The sequence below is a fragment of the Peromyscus maniculatus genome, chromosome 7 (assembly GCF_049852395.1).
Source record: "Peromyscus maniculatus bairdii isolate BWxNUB_F1_BW_parent chromosome 7, HU_Pman_BW_mat_3.1, whole genome shotgun sequence".
NCBI lineage: Eukaryota > Metazoa > Chordata > Mammalia > Rodentia > Cricetidae > Peromyscus > Peromyscus maniculatus.
In genome coordinates this window covers 120,044,319-120,069,449 of record NC_134858.1, presented here as the reverse complement: position 1 = coordinate 120,069,449, position 25,131 = coordinate 120,044,319, and the positions used below count along the sequence as shown (strand labels likewise).

The following is a 25,131-nucleotide window of genomic DNA, read 5'->3' as shown; positions in this document are numbered from 1 at the left end:
ACATGGGGGTCTAGGGAAAAGGAGTCTGCACTGGCTGCAGCCCCTCTACCTCCTGCCCAGCATGTTTCAACCTGAAAGAGAGACCCCTCCCTCCTTTCCCAGCACGGGTTTCTATGACCAGGATAAAGAACAGCAGCAGTATAGACACTCTGTCCCAGGCTGGAACTCCAAGGAAGATTTTTCCAGAGGGAGGGGAGGTGGCAGGCAGGGTGGGAGGAAGGGTTGAGCATTGAAGGATGCTTTCCGTTTATTTTGTAAATTAGAGTTCCCCATCTCTGCTTTTCCTGTTTACTGCAGTCAGATTCCCAGGCATGTTTACCCGTACATTCTGACACGCTCATAGGCAGGTTCCTTTTCCCCTTTTTCAAGTATAAGGAAGCAGAAATTGTCCTCACATATTTGCCCACAGTAGGTTCATTGTTCCCACTTAATTCAAACTCAAGGAAATCCCTTGAGGTATGACAGAGTTCTAAACAACGAAGCAGACAGCTTATATGCATCGTGCATCCCATCTGCTAAAAATGCCTGCCACAGGACAGTCTCCGCTCCCACCCTTGAGTCTGAAGCAGGGTTGTTCTTCGACTATGATGGTGCCAGAAATAAAGACAGGAGAGTGTGGGATTGCAGAGTCTGGGGGGCAGGCCTGAACCAGAGAGGAGAACCATGAGCCTGTGTCTTCAGATGCAGGGAGAAGCGGAGGGTGGGACCCAGGGCAGCGTCTGGGTTTCAGTTGGGCTTGTTTTGCCCGATGCTGCCACTGATGCCAGAGAGGACGAAGGGGCAGTTAAAGGAGTCGGTGTTAGGGAACGGAACAGTCATTAAATATCGTGCAAGAAATGTGAATAAAGGGCAGGATTGCTCATGAGCTACATTTTGGTTTCTTCCTGTGTTTCTGAAGTTTGGCACCCCTTCAGGACAGATTAATGGGGAGTCGTGTCGTGCAAAGCTGGGCGCCCATGTCCGACTGCAGAGAAACAACCCCTCCTTACAACTACAGGACACCCCACCAGCCTGCCTTTCCTTGTTGCCAGGCATTCGGATTATTTTCAGATATGTTGACCAGTGTTAACTTTTGCACTCTAAACTTGTGTACATTCCCAAAAGCAAAATTGCTGACTCAGAGAATAAGACAAGCTTTGCTGTAATGGCTACAGCAAGATAATTGCACATGAAGTACCCCGGCCAGAGCCCTATTTCCCTATACCTTATAATCTAGCATATATGTATTCCCCTTCCCTTTTCCCCCTTCAGCCCCTCCCAGGTACCTTCCTTCCAACCCCTTCCATGCCTCCACACTCTCAAGTTGATAGTCCCTTTTTCTTTTGATTATTTCGTACACACACACACACACACACACACACACACACACACACACACACACACACGGGCATGTATGCACAAATATATAAATATAACCTGCTAAGTGGATCTTTGTTGTTTGTTTATAACTAGTTTCATGGCTGACCACTTTATATTAGATACCCAATAATGAGGCTTCTCCCTGGGAAAGGCTAACTCTCCTTCCCCTAGCAGTCATCAGTTGCTTATAGTTCTTTGTCAAGAGGTGGAAACCCAGTGAAAATTGCTTGCTTCCACTTTAGCGTATCTATTGATATTGCCATTGTTCTGGTCTTGTTTATGTAGCCATTTTTAGGAGACATTGTTTGGCAGCTGACTTCCTAGCATTCTTGCTTTTTCAATACTTCTTCTCCCTCTTCTGGGTGTTCCCTGAGCCACAGATGCAGGAGCTGTGATATGGAGGTATCTCCACTGGGGCTGGGCTTCCCACAGTCTGTTGATCTCTGCATTGTGTCCAGTTGTGGTTTTCTGAGGTTATCTACATTTGCTGTTCTTTGATGTGAGGTGGTAGCTATATTTATCTGTGGTTATAAGGACAAGACTTCGAGTGTAGTTAGAAATTATGTTGGTCTAACAAAATGATGGTAATATGTTCTGAGAGCCATGACTTCACTAGCTCCAGGACATGGCTTGGTTTCTAGTACCAGGCTGACTTCCCTCCTATTGAGTGGGCCATAAGTCCAGTTAATAGCTGTTGGTTCCCATCAACATGTGAATGCCACTTACTGCACCTTTAGGCAAGCTCCTGTTGCTGAAGACACCACACATGTAGGACACATGTGTCAGATGGTTGGAGCTCGATCTAACCTGAAAGTGGACTTCCTGTACCCTAGCTTTCCTGGTACCAGAAAATATACAACCTGCCAAGGGAGAGAGGCAGTTAATAGTCCTACCCGGCTACAAGACCTGTGAAGCACAACACTGACCAGCATGGCAAGATGCCCATTTAGGGTTATTTTCTGACCTGCAGGGAAAATGAACTTTTTTTTAAAAATATTTTATTTATTATGCATACAGTGTTCTGCCTGCATACCAGAAGAGGGCACCAGATCTCATTACAGAGGGTTGTGAGCCACCATGTGGTTGCTGGGAATTGAACTCAGGACCTCTGGAAGAATATCCAGTGCTCTTAACCATTGAGCCATCTCTCCAGCCTGAGAATGAACTCTTAACTGTCAGGCTGAGTAGCCATTTTTCCATTTTCCTTTTGAACAGTTTGTCTTTTTCTCATCCACTGCAGTATCACTGTGGTCCGAAAATATGTTTAAAATAGGAGAAAAAGAAGTTCTGCTAATGTTGGTAAATGAGCCTGCAGCCAGTGCACCATCTGAAGGAAGAGATGGCAGTCAGGCAAAGAGCTGGACCTGTGAGGGTGCTCCCTACCCCTCTGACAGTGACCCACAGCAGAAGACCAGGTCAACTGAGCAGCAATCTCATTTGCAACTGTTGTTAGGCAGGCAGCTGTTGATTTATTGTGAGATTTTTCTCTTCTCCCTTCCTTCCCCTTCTTACTCTTAAAGTCAGGACCATGAGAAAGTAGACTCTAAATTAGGTTCAGTAATCTCAATTTTAAGTCTGTTACATTGTATCCCAGTGAGCCAGTCTTGTCTGTCACCAAGAGAAGATGTTGTTTTGTAGTAGAATATTCCTCTAGTTGAAAGAGAAGAAAACCAGACTCCTCTGGCATGTGCCCCCATCCCAGCTAACTGAACTGCGCCTAAAGAGTTGCTGAAGAACTCTCTGCCAAATCTGGTCTCCACTTAGGGGGAGAACTGTTTGGGTCATTGTGTCTTCTTTCTTGGTGGTCACCCTGAAATGCATATCATCAGCACATATGGGCCCCCTCAATACTCTGGTGGGATATAAACACACAAACCACAAGTGCATGGCTGATTGGCACCCTGCCCCCTAACAATCATGAGGAAAGCTCTGGCTTCAGCATGTTGTGAGCAGCAGGCATACTGGGCTGGTTGCTTTTAGTCTTTTCTTTTTTTTTTTTTTTTTTTTTTTTTTTTTTTTGGTTTTTCGAGACAAGGTTTCTCTGTGTAGCTTTGCGCCTTTCCTGGAGCTCACTTGGTAGCCCAGGCTGGCCTCGAACTCACAGAGATCCGCCTGGCTCTGCCTCCCGAGTGCTGGGATTAAAGGCGTGCGCCACCAACGCCCGGCTAGTCTTTTCTTTTTTTAATTTTTAAAATTGTTTTATTATATATCTGTGTGTATAGTTTATGCACACGTTTCTCACTGAACCTAGAGCTTGGCTGGAAGCCAGCAAGCTCCAGAAAAATTCCTGTCTCTGCCTGCCACAGCATGCATGCATATGGCCATATCTGGCTTTTCACATAGAGCTGGGGATTTAAACTCGGGTCTCTGTGAGCACACAGCAGGCACTCTTTTCCACTGAGCCATCTCTCTAGCCTGCTTTTAGTCTCCCTTGCCTATGGCACAGTAAGGAACCCGGCCAAGTGTTGCGCATTGCCCTAGGCCACTCCAGCATGAACTGTCACTGGGAATATATTTCTAGTAGTGTGGCTCCTTCCTTCACTGCGCAAACAACAATGACGGAGCCATATCAGCTGGACTAAGATCACGAAAGTACCTTAAAGCTGTGCAGTCACCAGACTCATTGAGAACAGAAGGACTCATTTACTTCGGGTAGAGTCACCCAGGAGGTCACACAGAGCCACAGAGGAGTGACAGAGAAAGTGATGCATCTTGTTGGACTCTTGCTCTGTGCATCCTGTGCTGACTACTGTTAGGGTCCTAGTGCACAGGAAGCAGCCTGCATACATTTAGTAGTTTATAAGAGAGGATGTAATTAAATAGTGCTTAAACATGACCAAAAATCAAATCTCTTAAGAGACAAATTTAATAAGCAGTCTGTGTCTTCAACACTGGCGTCCTGTTGATTGGATTGCGTGCCCATTACCCAGCAGATGGCAATGGGTGTGCTCATGGTTCCTGTGGAAACGGTGTCCTGTCCCTACTCTGTTCCCTGACAGGTAGTAAGCACCCGAGCCTCCAGCTTGGGCTCACCATCTCCAGTCCTTTTTGAGTATTTGGAATTGCTGCAAAGGTGTCCATCTTTGTCAGTTGCAGTCTTAGCTGGGGGAAATGTAAAGTGGGAACTCTTGGCTCTGGCCTAGTGGGCCATACAGTCTGGGAAGCAGAGTGGCTAGCAGAAAGAACTCAGTCATGGCCTGACGGGGGAAGGGCAGCGCGGTTCTCACACCTGACCAGGGGTTAGCTGATGTTTGTCAGCTTAGTGGTATTATTATTGTCCACATGGAATTGTTGTTGTGGGGCCCCATCATCTTTCTGGAGACATCAAATTCGATGTTAAGCCTGGTCATGATTTCCTGCAGAAAACTGATAGAGACTCGAACACAAAGACATGTATAGGCAGCTAACTGAAGCCTTTTTTCTAGAATTAGTTTGTACTCTATATGACCATTAATACTGTTTGTTCATGGTGAGGTTGTGCTGACACTCTACTGTATTGTTAGTTCATGGTTAGGTTGTGATGACATTCTCTCTGTATTGTGTGTTCATGGTCAGGTTGTGCTGACACTCTCTTCATATTGTTTGTTCATGGTCAGGTTGTGATGACGCTCTCTACCCTATTGTGTGTTCATGGTCAGGTTGTGCTGATGCTCTCTACTGTATTGTTTGTTCATGGTCAGGTTGTATTGACACTCTCTCGGTATTGTGTTTTCATGGTCAGGTTGTACTGACACTCTCTATTGTTTGTTCATGGTCAGGTTGTATTGACACTCTCTACTGTATTGTTTGTTCATGTTCAGGTTGTATTGACACTCTCTCCGTATTGTTTGTTCATGGCCCGGTTGTGCTGACACTCTCTATTGTTTGTTCATGGTCAGGTTGTATTGACACTCTCTATTGTATTGTTTGTTCATGTTCAGGTTGTATTGACACTCTCTCCGTATTGTTTGTTCATGGCCCGGTTGTGCTGACACTCTCTATTGTTTGTTCATGGTCAGGTTGATCTGACACTCTCTACTGTATTGTTTGTTCATGGTCAGGTTGATCTGACACCCTCTCTTTATTGTTTGTTCATGGTCAGGTTGTGTGACACTCTCTACTGTATTGTTTGTTCATGGTCAGGTTGATCTGACACCCTCTCTTTATTGTTTGTTCATGGTCAGGTTGTGTGACACTCTCTACTGTATTGTTTGTTCATGGTCAGGTTGATCTGACACCCTCTCTTTATTGTTTGTTCATGGTCAGGCTGTGCTGACACTCTCTACTGTATTGTTTGTTCATGGTCAGGTTGATCTGACACCCTCTCTTTATTGTTTGTTCATGGTCAGGTTGTGTGACACTCTATACTGTATTGTTTGTTCATGGTCAGGTTGTGCTGTCACTCTCTCTGTATTGTTTTTTCATTGAGCTTTAAATGTCCAATATTTTTGTTTCTTTTCAAAATTTTAATTTTCTTCATGAGTTTCTTTCTCATGACACTGCCCTTCTTTATCACATTGCAGTTTCCTTATCTGCTACCACTCTTTCATCCATGTGATGTTCTTCTCCTGGTCCTGAATTAATTTCCTTATTCCTTCCTTTACTTGCTCTCATCTTCCAGGAATTTTTTGTCCATCATCTGGCACATTACCCATTTCAGTGTGGCTAACTTATGATTTATGATTGAGGAGTTACTGTATTCTGGAGGATTCATGTGCCATTATTTTCATATTTCTTTTGTTCCTGTGTGTGTTTTGTATGTCTGATTGGATATCTGTTCCCATTTTATTTGGGAATCATCTTACTCTTGAGGGTTCACTTCCTGGTACAACTCAGAGTACAAAACACACTGAAATAGCTGCAGCAGCACCCAACTGAACAAGGTGTAGATATATTTAAAGTCTCTTAAATCCTCTAAGCACACCGCCAACCAGCACAGAGCAGAAAATAGCAACAGAAGTGTGGAGTGTGCTCTGAAGTTAGAAGTCACTTAGGTAAATACATCAAATAAATAGTATGTGAATAAGATAAAGGGAAGTGGTGAGGGAAAGAGAGAACAGGAGAAGTAGAGTTCAATAAAATGAAAAGAAATATGTGGTCCAAGGAGTCTGCTGGGTGGAAGTGAAGTGGGGTTGGTATTTGGGACTCTTCTCTCCTGTTGATTTAGGTTGGTGCTGAGATTCCCTTGTTTGCAGACCAGTGGCCTCTGTTGGCCACAGTTATCTTTGTACTAATTTGTGCATCAGGCAGGTTCTCCCACCTTCCTTAGATGCCCTGGTTTGTATGTGCTTAGGTGGCTGATATCAGCTGGCAACTGTCTTTTTAGGATGGGTAAAGAACACAGAACCGTAAGACAAACTAGCCTCTGTACTTTCAAAACCCTGCTGGGGAGATATGGCTCTTAATTCACTTATCAAAATGCACTTTCATTTCTACACTTTACTGTATTTATCAATAGTTTGTGTCTTTTGTTGGTGGATGATGGATGGTTCCTCATGTGTTTATACATTCTAAAGGAGAGGGATGCTTCAATTCTCTTCAGTCTTTGTGACTTTGGATCAAGCTGCTTTCTATAAACGTAAGTTTTCATTCCACTTATGTAAATATGTGAGAGTGAAATTGTCGAGTCAGATATAAGGGAGTACTTGACATTAAAATAAACTTCACTTGCTTTTTATCTGGGCATGCATTTTGTGTTCCCACTAGCAATGTGCGACTCAGTTGATCCAAGTCCTGGTCAGCACTTGGTACTGTTGGTTACTTTAGCTTTCTACTGGGTGTGTTATTGAATTGGCCTGCATTTGAATACTGACCAAGTGGCTTGTCATCTGCAGTCTTCTTGAGTGAAATGACTGTGTTCATCTTTGAAGAGTCTGGGTTGGTTTCCCTATAAATCAATTCTATACTTTTTCTGCATGAGATTTAGGGAGTGACGCATGTTATAGGGATAGAAAGAATGCATTGGTTCAGAGTAAAGCCCCATTCATTGTTATTCAGGTGCATGGCAGTGGCTTCCTTAAGAATGGGGAGATAGAAGGATGCTAAGCAAGATCATGGATGAAACAAGTAGGCAGATTCAACCTCTAGGTTGTAGAAAGGAAGTAGAGACAGTGGACAACGGCATAGCCCAGGGAAGGCAGCACAGGGCAGGTACCAGAGCCCCCAGGACCCGAGTTTCAACACAGTAGTAGACATGCAGTTCTCTCTTCTGCTGCTGTAGGCACACCCTTATAGCCAGAACAGTGTAACCAACTGCAAGCTTTTGTGGGCTTTATCAGCATGGAAATATCAAGAAACTTGATCGCAGAGGAGACTAAGCCCTCATACACACACAAAAGCCATGAGCCACCCATCCCTGTGGTGAAGGCTATGATGAGGTTTCAGATCAAATGTAAAAAAATTGATTTGGAAACAATATTCTGTTTCCTACACACACAATTTTTTAAAAACTTTATCCTTGCCTCAAAATATAAGATATTGGATCTGGAGAGATGGCTTAATGGTTAAGAACATTGACTGATCTTTCAGATGTCCTAAGTTCAATTCCCAGCACCCACATGCTGGCTCACAACCATCTATAATAGGATCTGATGCCTTCTTCTGACATATAGGCATACATGCAGACATAGCACATATACCATATTCCATATATATATGGAAAGTAAGAGGGTAAAGTATTTATACCTAATATCCTTTTTAATTGGATGCACTCTTACTGTTAGTTAAACTTGAGGTGGTTTCTGTAAATAGGTTTCCAACTGGGGAAAAGCAGGTCATTCCAGTGGTGTTACATAAGAGAAATCATTAACGTCTCCTTCTAAAAACACTTCATGAAAATTATTGTATAATTAGAGTATGTCTGTTTAGAGATGTAACCTTAAAATTCTTCAGTTTTGACTCACAGAATAACTTAATTAACTTTCATTTTTTAGAGCAAACTTATTTTTGCAAAAATGCACAGAAAAGTAGTCACCGTGTGTTCTCCACTCACACAGCTGCCCTGTTGTTTGCATCTTATGTAGTGGTGTCTGCTTCAACACTGATGGACTCCATTGACAGATTATCATCAGCTAAGGTCCAGTTCACAATGGAGTTCACAAATTCAGAATGTCGGATTCCACCATTACGATAGCACCAGAAAGCTTCTCCAGCCTTCTGGGTTCACCAATGACACTGCCCTTCCTTCCTCTCAAAGTACCTTCACATCACCTCACTTGTTACTGTCCCTGAAGTGTTGTGTAACTAGAATCCTGGAGCCATTTAGACTTTGCTCCTTTTGCATATCAGCATCCCTTTAAGACTTTCTGTGGCTTTCCATGGTTTAGTAACTTATTCCTTCTCGCTGAGGCAATATTCCATTGTAAAGGTGTAACAGTTTGTTTATCCCTTCACCTATTGGAAGGGTTTTCTTTTGGTGGTTTCTAGTTTTGGTCATCATAAATAAAGCTGTTACCAACTATGATTTAATTTGAAATATGTGGTTACAGTTGATACATCACTTAGTATGAGAATCAACCACATTTATTTGCCCTCATTGGCTCATTGCCCGCCTATGCAGAAGATGACTTCTAGACAGCACCTGTTAGCCATCAGATTCTTGGTTTCATGGAACTTTCTAGTCTGATCTAGGAAAGAGCCTGCGTTATGATTAAGATAAGTATATGTACACATACAGAGAGTAATACATCAACCAACATGTGAATGCCTGTAAGAATTTTTGGATACTGTAGTCAGTGGATGATGATTAACAAACAGTACTTACTCTGTTGTGCATTAAATATGAAATGTTACCCACAGGCTCCTGTTTTGAATGCTTATTCCACAGCAAGTGCAAGGAATTGGGGAAGGCTGTAGAAACTTCAGTAAGTGGTGCCGTGCTGGAGGAAGTAGATCACTGGGTAGGGGGCTCCTAGGTGTGTCCTCTGGCTGCTGATTGTTTCCCTCTCTGCTTCTGAGCTTGCTGTGATGTGCACTGAGCTGTCCCACCATGATGGCTAAGCCTCTGAATGCTTAAACAGTCTACCCCAACAGAAAAGTAACTAATACGGAAAACAGATTTTAGGTCCTCATTTCTGTGACCAAACCTGAGACTGTGTGGATTTTGTGGGAGGAACTGGGAGAATTTGGAAGAGCTTTGAGAAAGCTGAGGCTGCTGAGAGCCCTGCACAGGTGGGTCCAGTGGGAATTCAGAAAACCGGGATGCTGTTGGCGCTGCAGGACTGCTGACGGACTGCAGCAACTCTGGCAAGAGTTGTCCCCATTGTGCCCATGTCCTGAGACTTGGTGGGAAATGAATTGGAATGTAAAGGACTAATTAATTTGGCAGAGGAAATTTCATGTCAGCACACAGTTCAGGCTGTGGCGTAGATATTGCCAGCTGCTTTTAGCTGTACAAGCTCCCAGAACTCTAGAATCTTCTTCCTCCTCCATCAGGCTGTGTGCAAGTAAGCCAGGTGCTGCTCAGATCCCCCATGCAGCCTCTGCCACCTCAGTGCACTTGCTGTCCTTCAGAGCTCCCTCTGAAGCAGGCCAGTGTCTGAGTCAAAGATGGGCCCATGGGCTAGCACTGGATCTCACCGTGGGACATGATGGTGGCCAGAGCAATAGTGGAGTTACAGAGCAGACTTGTGGAATAGACTGATCATTGTTTGAATCATTGAGAACTACCCACCACCAGCCCACCCTGCAGACAATGTCTGCAAGTGTAAAAATTAGTTCATCTTATGGCCAGAACAAGAAAGTCGTGAACTCTACTGTAAGAAAAGCAGCGTATGAATGGAAAGGATTCACAATCAAAGCCTGAGGTGTGCCTTAGAATGCTTGTCTTATGTCTCCTTCAGCGCAGATGAGAACTGAGCTGCAGAATGCCGTCACTGTTTCTCCTTTGAGTTTTATGGCATCATGTTGATAAGAAAGCCCTAGATTTCCTCTGCCTCTGATTCTAGTTATCCCAGCGGTTTGGTTGGTGTGCATCTCAATCTGACAGTTACCACGATTGCAGTTAAAATGAGACCAGTTGAGTTTCACTGTGTCATTCTGTTTCCCTGAGATCTTCTCTAGTTTTATGGGGTAATAACTCACATAGGATAAAGAGGATCCACTTCAAATGTTTGGTTTGATGGGTCTTGACAATCATATGCAGCCATGGCTACAGACACACTCAGAACATTCCATCACTCCAGGGATTCCCCCATGTCCCCAGACCGTCTCAGGTTGTCACTGTTGGGTAATGTCTGTTTTGGTTTTTTGTTTTGTCTTGTTTTTTTTAAATGCTGTAGAGAATGATCACTCTACAATTCTAATTAGTGGAATAACAACACATACAGTTTTATATCTGACTTTTTTTTTATTCACCACGAGGCTTTGGAAATCCATCAATGTGTGTAATTTGTTTATATTCTAAATAGTCCATGGTGTTGTATGAACACACCATATTTTTTTTATTCATTCATCGCATATGGAACTCTCAGGTGTTCGTGGCACTGTAGATGAGGCTGCAGAGAATACATCCTCTGTGCTGTCCATGTGTCTACATCTCCACAGCGGAATTGCCGTACTTCATGGTACATACACCTTCAGCTCTATGAGAACTTACCAAGCTGCTTCCCACGGTGGCTTCAGCATCTCTCCACCAATAATCAAGAGTGCTGTGTACTCCAGACCTTGTCAGTATTCGCTCATCATCCTCTGTCACTTCATTTTGGTTTCAGCCTTTCTTGTGGGTGTGTGGTGATTCTCCTTGTGGTGTTAGTTTACATTGGCTTGGTGACAAACAGAGTTGCATGTTTTTCCATATTCTCACTAGCATTTTATATGTTGTGGACACTGTCTTAAAACATTATTGCCATCTTAGACTGTTCTTTCCATAATTGAGGTTTTAGAGTTCTTGTTTGTTCTGTTAGTGTGACCAGTGCCAAAGTAGACATTGCAGGTGTGTCCCCAGTCTGTGGCCAGACTTCTCACGGATTTGATGCTATGTTTTGATGACAAGTTTTAATTGTTAGTAAACCTTAATTTGTCAGTCTGTGTGTGTGATTATTGTTTTATTACATCTTGCTTTAGAAATGTCTAATTACCCCTCATTCCCAATGACTTTCTTCTAGTAGCCCCCACAGCTGTAGTAATTCTATTATGAGCCATTTCCTGTTAACTTTGGCTTACAGCTGGGATAGGATTGAGTTGGGTTTTATCTGGTTATTTCTCTGTCATTTGTTGAAAAGACCTTTGTACTCACTGATTCCTTGTCATCTTTTCTCTAACTGAATGTGTGTGACTCAGTGTTAGAACTGTCTTTTTTCTCTCTTTTAGTTTTTTTTTTTAATGTGTATGTATGTTTTTCCTGCATGTAGGTCTGTATATTGTGTGTATACATGTCTCTGTGGAGGCCAGAAGAGGAATACCCTGGAACTAAAGTTATGGCAGTTGTAAGCTGCAATGTGGTACTGGGAATCGAACCTGGGTCCTCAGGGAGAGCAGACAGTGCTGTATCCTATGAGCAGTCTCTCCAGCCCCAATTTTAGGACTGTCTAATGCACTCTACTGTTTCATCTTTTTCTTACATTGTAATTAATGTGGCTTTGGGTCTTCCTGTCAAAGGGTGTAAACCCTCCCACACTTTGCCGTTTTCTCCATTTCTCTGCATTTTCATGTGAATTTTAGAATTAATAGGCCTACTTTTACCCCCAAATATTTTTAAGACTGCATTGATTCAGCAGTTCCATTTGGAGAAGATGATTGACATTTTAGCAATATCAAATCTTCTAGTCCAAAAAAGTTGTGTGCCTCTTCCCATAGGGCTCTTTAGCCACACAGCAGTACTTTGTAGATTTTAGTTTGTTATGGTTGTGTATATATGCATGTGCGAGAGAAAGACGGTGAGTGTGCTTGTGGATGTCAGAGGACAACTTTGAGGAGCCAATTCTTTCCTTCCACCATGAGATTTAGGCCTCTGCTCAAGTGGTCAGGCTTGCATGGCAACATGGCAAGCATCGTTACCCGCCCAGCCATTTCTTTGGCTCTATAGTCTTTTTCTTTTTCTTTTTTTTTTTTTTCTTTTTTTTTTTTTTTTGAGACAAGGTTTCTCTCTGTTGCTTTGCACCTTTCCTGGAACTCGCTTTGGAGACCAGGCTGGCCTCGAACTCACAGAGATCCACCTGCCTCTGCCTCCAGAGTGCTGGGATTAAAGGCGTGTGCCACCACCGCCCGGCTCTATAGTCTTTCCTGTAATATTTGTACTAAACTCACCAGTCTTATAGATGAGTACATGCTAATTTTCAATTTTAATTACTTGGCTGAAGACTTTATTTTTGTGTTGATTTTGCATTCCAGAACTCTGCTGGCTCTGCCAGCAACAATAGTAATGCAATCTATATGGGGTGAAACATGTATGCATGTGTACCTGTGGGTGCATCCACCTGTATGTGTGCATGTGTGTCTGTGGGTGCATTTACCTGTGTGTGTGCATGTGTGTCTGTGGGTGCATCCACCTGTGTGTGTGCATATGGATGCCAGAAGTCAACATCAGGAACTCTTTTCCGTTCTCCATCTTGGTCTTTGGGGCAGGTTCTCTCACTGTTTTAGCTAGACTGGCTGGTCATCAAGCCCCAGGATCTGTCCTGCACCTTGAGCATTGGAGTCACAGATGTGCAGGACCATGGAATGTTGGGGGACCTGAACTTGGATCCTCATGTCCGCACAGCAATTACTTTCTCTACATCTACCTGGCTCCTTTCTCTCTGAATTATTTCAGTGCAGTCAAAGCCACACTCCCCATTAGAGTCTGCATTAGCTAGTTTCACTATTGGTGGCTTACCCTAGTTCCCATTAAATGCCATCCACAAATTGAAATAATGATGGTGCCAACACATGTCAAGCTTACAAAATGGTGATGTTCTGTTGTGTGCCTCCTCATGGTGAGTTATTAATGGCTCTAAGCAAGACTTACAAGGAACAAATACTAGAAAGCCTCCACTCCTCTGTTTCATTCATAAGAATGCTGTATGCGCCTCTCCCTTAGACCACCATCTCCGTAGATATGCTGGCCCAGCTGGCTCTGCTCCGTGATCTGTGGCACAGGCATTTTTGCCCGTTTCTTTCATTTCCACTTCTGTGGTCCTCTCCCTGTATGGGCACCCACATTAGTGCACATAATACACAACCTTTCTCTCCATCTTCCATGCATTTATTTAAGTTCTGTGGAGGCAGAGAAGATTGGATATATATGATCAGGATTTGGGGCTCTGAGTGACTCATTCTTCACTCAGTATCATATTTATCATGTATACATCACTGTGTATAAATCTAGTTCATTGCTTCTCTTGGTTGCACTTTTCCATCTTCATGCACCAGAGGCCACCCTTTCTGCCTCTGGGCACAGCCTGGTGTACTTCCTTGTGGCTGTGAACAGAGCTTATTTCTGAGCTTAGGTGAGGAAATGCTCTTAGTGAGCAGACTTGTAGCATCCTCGAGGTAAACCTCTGTGTGCTGTAAAACTTTTGGAACTTTAAATAGTCATATTTTAACTAAAAGATGGCATTCAGAAGCGTGGTAGAAATTGCCATTAATTACAACCCCGGCGTCTGTGAGTCTATTTTTATAGTATCCTTTCCTTTTCTCCTAATGACTCTGCAGGTGTTGGTGGCTTTTCTGCACCTGCTGAGCACCAGGTTGCTAGGGAGAGAGTCAACTAAGTTATCTGAGGAGCAGGCAAAGTGATGCACATCCATTTTTATTTAAAGAAATTAATTACTTCAGCATATAGCAGATATTTAAGTGTTTTTTTACATTTTAAACACACCCCTTTGCTTTTCCTCATTCCAGTGTCATGAGTTAGCAGTTCCATGCTTTGAACATTAGTGCCTAGAGGACATTGGAGAGCACACACTTCTCATGTGCTGCAGGATGTTGTGATTCTTGGGTTTGTTTTTTTTTTTTTTTTCCACTTTCATGAAAGGACCTAGGATCAGTATGGAATGCAAAAATGAATAAATAAATGTCTGTGTATGCAGATGCCCAGTGTTAGATTGAAGACTTTCAAAGGTGGGGCTTAGGAGGCAGTCCAGTCAGTGAGGTGCTTGCCTTGCAAAATTTAGGACCTGAGTTCAATCCCTGCAGCCCACATGGAAAAACCAGGTGTGTAGGTATCATCCCAGCAGTGGGGCGGTGGGGATGGGTAGATCCTTGGGGCTCCCTTGTCAGCCAGCCTAGCCAACTTTGCAAGCTCCAGGCCAATGAGCTATACTGTCTCAAAAAAGAAAGGTGGACAGAGTCTGAGGAAGACACTGAAGTTAGCCTTCATGTGTGCACACACACACACACACACAAGCACACATGTACCCCCTCACACAAAAACTCAGAAAAGGAGATTTTTGCTTTCATTTTCCTGCAGCACTTGGTATCAAGTTCAGGATTTCATGCATGGAGAACTAACACACAGAGCTGTGTCTCTGGCCCACTTTCTCTCTTATTTATAAATGACATGGTCTGATTTTTAGGGGTTCTATTAAAGAACATAAACATTCATTCCAGTAATACTTTTCTAGTAAAAGATAGCTGTTCCTCTAGAGGCCCAAACTGAGCTGCAGTAGCCATGGGGGTGGATTTGACAAGACAGTAGAACAATGATTTTGTAGATGACCACATCGGTATCTTATACCACGTAGGAATGACGGAAACATGAGAAAAGAAGAGTCATGGATTGCAGTGTCCTGTAGGAGGGTCTGAGCATAGATGCTGTAGTACCCAAGACTTTGCTATCCTGTGGTCACTGGTCACTGTCCACTTGGTGTCACCCAGAGGGCTTCAGGTAGAAGCACAGGAGAATGAGGGTCCATGGATGCCCTGCTGTGTAGCCTTTGGAAACAAAGCTTTAGCTCTGACACCACTGCATTCCTACACGTGCAGCAGACATGCAGCAGTGTCTTTGCATGCAAGGCTGCTGCCTCTGCTTCCTTCCCTGCATGCTCCTGAGATTCTTGAGCTCTGTGTCATGGACTGGGAATAACGAGGATGCAGGAGTCACAGAACAGACAAGGTCCAGACAGGGCTATGAAAGTATAGGCTGGTGCATAGTACCCCAGAAACAAGGAAAGAGAGGAGCTGCCACATGTCACCCCATCAGTGCACAGGAGGTTTGATATGCCAAGTTATCACCAACAGATTTGCTAAACAAGCAGGTTTTATGGCTACTGCTTATAAATGAGAAAGAAAAACAAAAACTAGAAAGAAATCAGAAAAGGAGTCAGCAGGTCACAGAACAATCCTATGGTACAGAGATCCACCACCCATGAACAAAACAAGCCACAAGGGCTAAGACTCTGCAGCCCTGCTGACACTCACAGGTAGGAACCCTGCCATGGCACTGCCAAGGCTTCCTTAGTACCCGAGGACCTTCTGTTGCTCACTGTGCCTGAGCATTTTTTTTAATGGAAACAGTATGGGTTTAAAGGGATGGGCCAGCTAGCCTGGGCCATTCTACATGTGCTTCTTGTAAAATTTACCTGGCAGGGTCTCCTGAAACTTCCTCTCCTCACCCTGTGTGCTACTCATCTTTTGGCACTGTAATAAAACACCTGAGAGACCAACTTCAGAAGAGAGAAGACTTATTCTGAATCAGAGTTTGAGAGATCTTTGGCCATGGCCAAATCGCCTATTGCTATGGCTGGGCTCATGGCAGCCCATTATGGTGGCAGGAGTGTATGGTGATCTGTTTACTCATCTTCCTATTATTCCACCACCTCCCGTTAATGCCATGGACTGGGGAGAGCCTTCAGTCCATGGGCCTCATGGGATGCACAGGTTCAGACTTCCACACCACTGTGAGTTGGGCCAAGAGCCAGCCACTGGTGAGCCCACCATTGGCCTGGGCCTTTGGGTCAGTTACGTGTCCCCTTGCTTTGCGGTGGGGCTGTCCCACTCACGAGTCCCAGTAGCACCCCAGCTGTCCCTGTGACTGACATTTTAGGGATTACAAATGTGTATTTCTTGAGTGATTCAATTAAGAGTAAATGAAGTATCCAGTGAACAGGAAGTTTGATCTTCATGTCACTTTGCTTCCAGCTCTTGCAGAACATCCCAGCACAGTTATTAGGGCTGCTTGTTTTTTTGTGCTTTGTTTTTGTTTTTTTAACTTGTCAAATGATCAGAACAGTTGTTGAAAACACAAAGCATGTGTCAAATAGAACCTCCCTACAGACTCCACCCTCACTCCCCGCCCCCATTCCCAGCTGATGTAGCCCAGAAGCGGCTTTGAGCATGAAGCATGGCTCTAGGTGAACAGCACCTTCGCAGTGGGCATCGCTCAAGCTGGTTAGGAAGAGCTCTGCGCTAGCACAGCTTTGCCAAAGCCAAGCTTTCTCACCCCCCGGGACAGGTGGCAGCCCTGTCACCCAGAGCCTCTGGGTTCTGGCCCCTTAGTCACTTCCCTCCCTTTGTTCTAACTGGCTTTCCCACCTCAAGCTGTTGTTGAATGAGCTATGGAAGTGGAGAGCGCAGAGGCTTCTGAGGTTTGGGGTGGCCCCTGTGCAGCTCACCGTTGGCTCTCCTAACATTGTCTGCATGCTCTTCCCCGGGCCTTCTGTTTTTCAGCATCTTGCTAACCTTTCATGCCCAGCTCCTCACTCTCTTGACTTCTTTTGGGAAATTGTCCAAACAGCTATCCAGAGGCCGACACCACTTAAGATAGCAAGGAGTTCCTGTCACTGCTGGTGCCTGCTTGGTGTGTCAGGAGCAGGGAGCTTGAGGAAAGCTGGGTGTTGGGTCACAGATGCTGCCCTGGTCCCTGCCCCTTACCCCCTGGCCCCTGCCCCTTACCCCCTGGCCCCTGCCCCTTACCCCCTGGCCCCTGCCCCCTGGCCCCACAGCCTCTGTGACCAGGTAGAAGACACCATGACGACTCCTTTTAAACTCCAAAGGCGCTCCTGTTCATTATCTCACTGAAACAAACGGTGTGATGCTTTGTGTGACTTGTGGGGAGATGTGAACAAAGGCCTTTCTACTCTCCCCAGATGGGTACAGCAGCAGCCAAAGTACAGTGTCTGACGAACCAGTGAGTTTATTGGGTAACACTTCTAGGCGCATAAATGAGGAGTAACTTACCAAGAGTATGGACGGAGTGGTACAGGAAAGTGGAATTTAAAAGACAAAAGCAGGGACTGGAGAGATGATGCAGCAGTTAAGAGCATTTATTGCTCTTGCAGAAACCTGGACTCAGTTCTCAGCCAGCTCACAGTCATCTGCAATTCCAGTTTCAGGGCATCCAATGCCCTCTTCTGACCTCTGGAAGCACCAGACCTGCATGTGGTGCACATACATTTATGCAGACAAAACACTTATACATATTAAAATAAATCTAATGTAATTTAAAAATATATAAAAATAACTACAAAACATTACCAGTGGGTAAAGAAAAAAATAACCCATTTGTTGTTTTTCAAGCTCTTCCATGAACTGTTTTTATAAATTAGCATTTGTCTGGTAATTTTTGTAACGATCAGAGGGTTTTTACTTTTCTGAGAAAGTTTCTTGGGTTGGGTTGAGGCGCTGTACACACAGCAAACTCTGTAGGAGTCAAATTCTCTTCTCGGGATCCCAGAAATCCGACTCTGATTTGCATTTTGTTTCAGAAGCCAGGGGGCTGGGCACACACTGCTGGGAAAACACAGCTGCTGCTCTTGATCATACCAAAATCTCTGGATTTCACAAAATCCTGTGCTCCTGGCTCGAGACTCCCAGGGTTCCCCATCCCTGCAGTGAACAGAGGCAGCCTGCTAGCTGGTGGTCCGCAGAGGTCCCCGCTCGCCCAGGAGGTGTTGAACTCAGCTGATTTCCTGTGACCTACTCTTTCTGCTCTTCCCTGCAAACACTGCTTAGTCAAACTGTTGTGTTGAACCAACTTTTTGTTTATTGTTTTAAAATTCCCATTTGACCCCCCTCACACACTATTTCTTTTCTCTTTTCTTTTGTTTAGGGTACAGTTTTATGAGTTTTACTTTTAAGAAAATGCTGCTAGAGTCTGGTATGGTGGTGCACACACGCCACCTCGACCAATGCTTGAAACTCTCAAGCAGAACGGCCATGAGTTTGAGGCCAACAAGGCTATGTAATAAAACCTTGTTCTAAAACAACAGGGCACCCAACTTAAAAACAAAGGATACTGCTGATGAATAATTATAGTCACGACTCATAAAAATGCCTTTTCTTTCATGGACAAGCTCCTTCCTCCCAACTCTCCATTTTGATTGCATTTTTCACCAAATATGTGTCCTATTCCATATCAGCTCTTCCTTTTAAGTAAGTCAGAATGTCTGTGGTGCTGGTGCAGGGAGTCCCTGGCAGATTAGGAAGGAAGTGGGGCTGGAGGCTACGGGCTAAGCAGCAGCCAGCCAGGTGACCCCATCCCAGAGCTGCTTCATTCTTCATTCCAGATTCTCCAGGTTCTAAGTTGTTTTCTGAACAATCTTGATCAGGTAAGGCAAGGAGCCTGGCAGAGCATTATCCTTTTTTAATGTAAACTTTCCTCCCTTATAAAAGTGATGTATGTCAGCTGTTAAAGTCTAAAGATGGGGAGCTGGCAGATAGCTCTATATCCTTCCAAATGCTCTGCACCCAAGGGAGACAAGGCCTCAGAGGAACTTTGTTTCATCTTGTTTTTGAATTGATTCCCACCAAGACTCCAAGGCACACAAACAAAGGTGCAGATTTGTTAAGAGAGGCAGGATGGACCAGTGTGGGTGTGACTCCAGCTGCAAACTCCAGAAGGTTTCTTCTCATCCACTAACTTGTTTCTTATGTAATGCATTTAATGATGTTATCTTATATAGAATTGTATCCCAGTCCACTAATAGAATAATGGTACAACCTAGCCTCTTCTCGTTGCTTGTTTATCCTTTATAGATTATATTCAGAGTCTTATCTCATCTACAGCACATGAAAATGTCCAATCAGTGCTGTTTTTACTTCTTGTCTGCCTAAGCATCTACTAGTGTTGACTTGGGCAGCCACAGTGAGGTCAAGGCCACCCATCCTCCCATCCTGGGTCATTCCAGATCACTGTTAATGTGGGATCTGGCTGGGAACCCCTAATTTCTAGATCTTCTGGTTTCTGCATACTCAATCCAGCATGATGCTGACTCCTGTGCCCCCCCCCCTCCTCCCAGGAGTCACTGTTTATTTCTCCTCCATCTTTTGAAATCTTGCAGTAAGGAAATCATTTCATTTTCCTCCACTTATCTTTTTTCCTGTCAACAGTAAGTGTAACTCATCTCGAGCTGTCTCTTTTTGATGTCCTTACCACCTTCTAATTCTTCTTACCTTTCAAGATTGAGTGTTGTCAGTCATACTTTTACCACACAGGTTTTGTTCTTTAATGGTTCTGATGTCTGAGGGTGTTGAACCTCTCACAAGACACCAGACAATGCTGGGTTTGTAGAAAGTCTTTTGGGTGGAGCTGTGCATCTGCTGTGTGGGATTCATTAGAGGCAATGCACTCTATCCACCTGATTGTAAATCTCATGTTGTATTATGAGGCACTTCTTAATGATGCTAGACGAGAAGAGAATAGTCCTTGATTGCTAATGTCTGAAAGGGCACACTGTAGTCTTTGAAAATTAACAGAAAGGGTCCCAGGTACTTTAAGATTGAACTTGTCTCCTGGTCAACACAAGGTCTTTCTCTTTGCAGCATGCCCTCTTGGCTTTGAAGTTCATACTTGCATTTGCCATCCCTGATAAACCACGGCACATCCAGATGAAACTGGCCAGATTGGAATTCGAATCTTTGGAAGCACTCAAGCAGCAGGTAAGAGCCATGTGCCTGGAAACACTATCAGACTGTGTTCCTCTATCTCAGGAGTTAGGCCACTCTGTGTTTCCTTCAGCACTGAATTGCCAGTTAAATAAACACAGAGGACCCCAGTAGAGGATGGGAGAGCCCAACCCAGATCCTATAATGCCAGCAAAAAGTGTGTTTAAAGGTCAAGGCAAAGCCAGCAGAAGTATCCAAGCAATGGGAAGTGATGAATGGAATAAAAGAGCAAAACAGGTTTCTAAGAATCACACCGGAGCTGCCCCCCCCACTTCTAATTGTGCCTTTTATAGAAACCGTAGGGAGGAGGAGCCAGTAAATAGGATCCTAAATAGCATCTTGCAAACTGAGACTGGAAAACCTGTGGGCAGAGCCACAGAGAATGCCCTGAAGATTGTTTCCATGTTCTACCAGATGAAAGAGAGAGAGAGAGAGAGAGTGGGATAGGGGAGCTCACGCTGGAATTCACCATGGTTGATTTTCTGCCTGTGAGGAGAACAAAGAGAAGACAGAGAGTTCCTGGGTACTCAGAGCTGTTTACCTCCTGTGAGATATGTCAGTTTAAGCAACGAGGTAATGAATTGGGCAGTGTCTTCCCAGGGACCAACTCTAGGTTCAGCACCTCTTGGACCACACAGTATTTGGAGAATTGGAGGGGGAAATGTAAAAAGGCCCCACCCTAGCTGATCCTCTGATAAAGTGAGGACTCTCAGGGCAGTGGTGCAGATGGGAACCCCATGTTAGAGTGTTGTGCCTGCTGTGGGGATTCAAGAAGAACAGATAAGAGAATCTGGTCCCCAGTCAGCTGGGCTCATTGTCTCATGGTAGGTGATAAGAGTCAGTTCCTGGGCTTGCTAGGGAGGTAGGTCTGGTGTCTTTACCCTAAGCTCAGCTTCGTTCATGCTCCTGATGCTGTAGTGAAACAGCCCTGTGATGGTTAGCTTCATTCTGGAGAACTAAGAAGGTCACATGCTGAGAGGGGCAGACACAGCATGACTGCAGACATAGAGGCTTACATATTTAAAGCCCATAAAGTAAATATTAAAAGCAATAGGAAGCTAGACATTTGGCAGGTGGGTGTCTGTGAGTTTTAGGCCACACTGGACTACATAACAAGCTCTAAAACAGCCAGGGTTACAGAAGATTGAAATCCTCTCTCAAAAAAAAAGTCAGGAGGCATATTATAAATTTTATATACAATCATTTGTTTCCTTTCATAAGAAATAAACAAATTTAATTATAAATTTCCCATTTACAGGAAAAGTTAGAATATAAAGTCTTTAGATGGTAACATATTAAACAATATGGATAATCTGTATGAAGAATGTTTTTAAACTCTCTTAGAATCAGAAAATTCTATCTTTGGCTGGGGAGATGGCTCAGTAGTTAGAGCATGGGGCCCAGAGTTCACATCCCTAGAACCCACACGGCAGCCACCTGTAATTCCAGCCTCAGAAGACTGAGACAGGGCCCCAGCACAAGCTGGCGAGCGGCACGACCCATATCAAGGAGGTCTGAGTCTGACTGAAAGATTCTGCCTCTGTGAATAAGGTAGAAGAGTGATTCCTGACGTCAACTTTGGACCTCTGTATGCACTCACACACAGGTACCCAAACACACACACACACACACACACACACACACACACACACACACACACACACACATACACGCACGCACGCACACACGTAGAAAAAGAAAAAGTACTCAGTATTGTGGAAATGTGGTGTCAGTCAAGTATGCAGAAGCAAGCGTGAGGGAGAACTTTTCTTCTCCTTTTCTTCTCCTTCCATTTTAGCCTCACACTAGGGAAGGGGATGTCCTGCAGTGCTCAGATCAGCCTGCTTGTGCCTCTCAGCACTTCAGTCTGCAAGGGCCTTTGTCTCTGTCTTCCTCAGCCTGGCATTCCACCATCTGTCTGCCTTGTAACTAAGTGTGGCCTCAACTCTCCGCTTTGCCCTTTGCCACAAATAGAGAGGCTTCTGGTCGCATGGCCAGTTTTGGGGCCCAAGTTAAAAATGTAGCTATGGAGAGTGTGTCTAAGAACTCACTCACATCTGGCTGTCCCACACTTCCCCTGTGAAGTGATCAGAAGTTAGTAGTCAGGGCTGGAGAGATGGCTCAGTGGTTTAGAGCATTGCCTCCTCTTCTAGAGGACCTGGGTTCAATTCCCAGCACCTACATGGCAGCTCACAGCTGTTTGTAAGTTCAGTTCCAGGGGATCAGACACCTTTACACAGACATATATACAGGAAAAACACCAATAAAATAGAAAGAAAGAGAGAGAGAGAGAGAGAGAGAGAGAGAGAGAGAGAGAGAGGAGAGAGAAGTTGTTACTCTCTAATAAAAGTTCTGCTACATCCAGATAGCTATTATATTATGTCTAGTTTACATCAACCCAATTCCCATTTTAAAAACAAAATATGATTAAAAGTTTTAAGTCATCTGTTCCTAAATAGGCTGTACATTTTAGATATAGAACTTTAAAAATATTCATGTGCCTGGACCATGGGCCTGATTTACTGAATCTAAGGCAGGATCTCAGGACCTACATGTTAAAGCCCCTCTTGTTACCCCACCTCCTCCCCAGTTCCCAACCCAGAGCTAAGCACAGTTGAGTGCCTTGAAGAGCAAGCTTAAGCAGCTTCTGCCAGCATGCCCTTCAGGTGGTCCGTTTGCACTCAGTTTGGGATTGACCTTTGAACCAGCATGCCAGATGATGCTGACTTGGAGGCCTGGAGACAGCCCAGGTAGAGGGTCTTGGAGCCCCTGTTGCGCCTTCGGGGGGGGGGGGGTGAGCTGCCTTGCAGTGAACTTGGAAGGAAAAGTGCTCTGTGCTTCCCAGTAGGTAACTGGCATTCCTGAACACACAGGCAAACCAGACACGTGTGACGTGAGAGCGAGCAGGGTGGGCATCTGCTCTTCATTTGGAACCACTCAGCTCAGCTGAGACCTCCAGGAAGAGCTTAGATGGGGACTGCCACCACAGGATGCTCTTGTGTCTTTACAAATTGGCTTATTCAGTGTCCAGTAATCTTAAGAACAAGTTAAAAATAGAAAAGAGTATTAACCAAGAGCCATTTGGTAACTGGAGTCCAGTACATACCTGGGAACTGTCAGTAGTCACTTAGCTAGCCACTCTGGGCAGCCAGGCCTGCGCATGAGTCAGGGAGCAGGGACAGATATCTAGAGCCTCCAAAAAGATGGTAGCCTCTGAAGTCAGCTCAAGGAGCAAGACAAGGACCAAAATCAGAACCAGGACCGTGGCTCAGAAGGGTTGGTGATCAGTCCTCACCAGACACTGCCTGCCTAGCTGGGATAGAGCTCGGGTAGAGAGAGCTTGCTAGTCGTGATGGTACCCTGGTTCCTTCCCCAGCACAGGAAGAATGAACATTGTCTTGGTTTTCTGGGGTTAAATACACTTTAACCATTTCTCTAACATCTCTTGAGAGCTTCTGAGTGCACCCTTTCCCCACTTCTGTATCCTCACATAATGAGAAGGACACAACATTTTTAACGGAGCATGTAAGATTTCACAGCAGAGAATGAGGATGTGGAGCATTTGACTCTTAAACATGGAATGGTGTGATGATCTGCCAACACCTGGCTCAGAATGGAATGTTTGAAACAGGGTGTGTGGAGACTTCTGCATTGCCTGTTGCGTCGTTCTAGAAATCTAAGACTTCTAAAAGCTAAAGTTTCTTAATTGAAAAATGTTTGTTTTGATCCAAATAAAGAAATGGCAGATAAATAAAGAGGTGAGAGCGAGGAACTCAGGGTGCCAGATCCCGGGGCCTTGGCAGGGTCTAAAGGTAGATCCAAGTCTAGCAGGGGATCCCAGCCTTACGGAGTTCAAGAGCTCAGGTGCCATCTGAGCCAGTTCATCTCTCTTCTGGGTCGCATAGCTCATCTTACAGCCCTGTGAAGCTGGTGGGCAAGAGGCTCAGCCTCCCTGTGAATATGGTCTCCCATTACCTAGGGCAGGGGAGGTGGTACCTACCACACAGGTCACAATGTCAGGAGGATGTCAGGAGGCAGTGTCATGGAAGGAGCGTGGGGATGCGAAGTGGGAACAAGGACCTCCTCACGTGTGAGCCCTTAGGTGACCCAGCAGGGAATTCTAGAGTAAAATGACACCTGCGGCCATTTCTGGTACACTTCTGGGTGGTGTCGTGGAGTTTCTATTGCTGTGATAAAACAACACCCTGACCATAAACAATTTGGGGAGGAAAGTGTTTATTTCAGTTTACAACTCTCAGGTCACACTCCATTGCTTAGAAAAGTCTCAGGGCAGGATCCTGGAGGCAGGAGCTGATGCAGAGGCCATGCAGGAGTGCTGCTGACTGACTGGCTTGCTCCTAATGGCTGGTCCAGCCTGCTTTCTTACAGCACCAAAACCACCAGCCCAGAGGTGGCACCGCCCACATAGAGCTGGGCCCTCACCCTAATCATCAACTGATAAAGTGCACCACAGCTTTGTTCACAGCCAGTCTGATGGGAACGTTTTCTCAACTGAGATTCCCCCTTCTAGATGACTGTAGTTTGTATCAGATCGACATAAAACTAGCCACCCGAGAGGCACGCAGGATTGTACCTTGAAAGCAGCCCCACCTCTTCCCACGGCCTCCACAGTTGGGGAATTCTAGGTGTTGCCTGTGGCAGCTGGTGTGTGATGGGGAGAACGTGAGTTGCACACTAATGAAGCCTTCGCACACCAGTGACTACACAGAGGTCCTCCGAGTGTGATCTGTTAGCCCTTTGCAGTGATTCCTTCCACTTGACTTTGTCCCAGCCGATAAATCAACCTTGATCCTCCTGCCTCAGCCTCTTCAGCATATCTTTCTGGTGCTGCCCCAGCCAGTGTGGTAACTGTCCTTACAGGTGCCTGGGCTCAGTGGGTAAGAGTGCTTGCTGTGTGAACATGACCTGAGTTCAGATCCAAGGACCCACAGAAACAGAGGTCAGATGTGGCCATGCCAGGCTTGTATCCCA

At 44.8% G+C, this 25,131-nt stretch overlaps 1 protein-coding gene across 2 annotated transcripts in view; it reads left to right on the top strand.

Moving 5' to 3' along the window:
* The window catches only part of Ano10 (anoctamin 10), a 119,162-nt gene that overhangs the window by 70,417 nt on the left and 23,614 nt on the right, over nucleotides 1-25,131 (top strand). For both annotated transcript variants that reach the window (XM_042281960.2, XM_076577440.1), the window contains exon 12: nucleotides 20,017-20,133. In XM_042281960.2, the coding sequence (XP_042137894.1) occupies nucleotides 20,017-20,133 (117 nt within the window). The remainder of the gene's footprint in view (nucleotides 1-20,016; nucleotides 20,134-25,131) is intronic.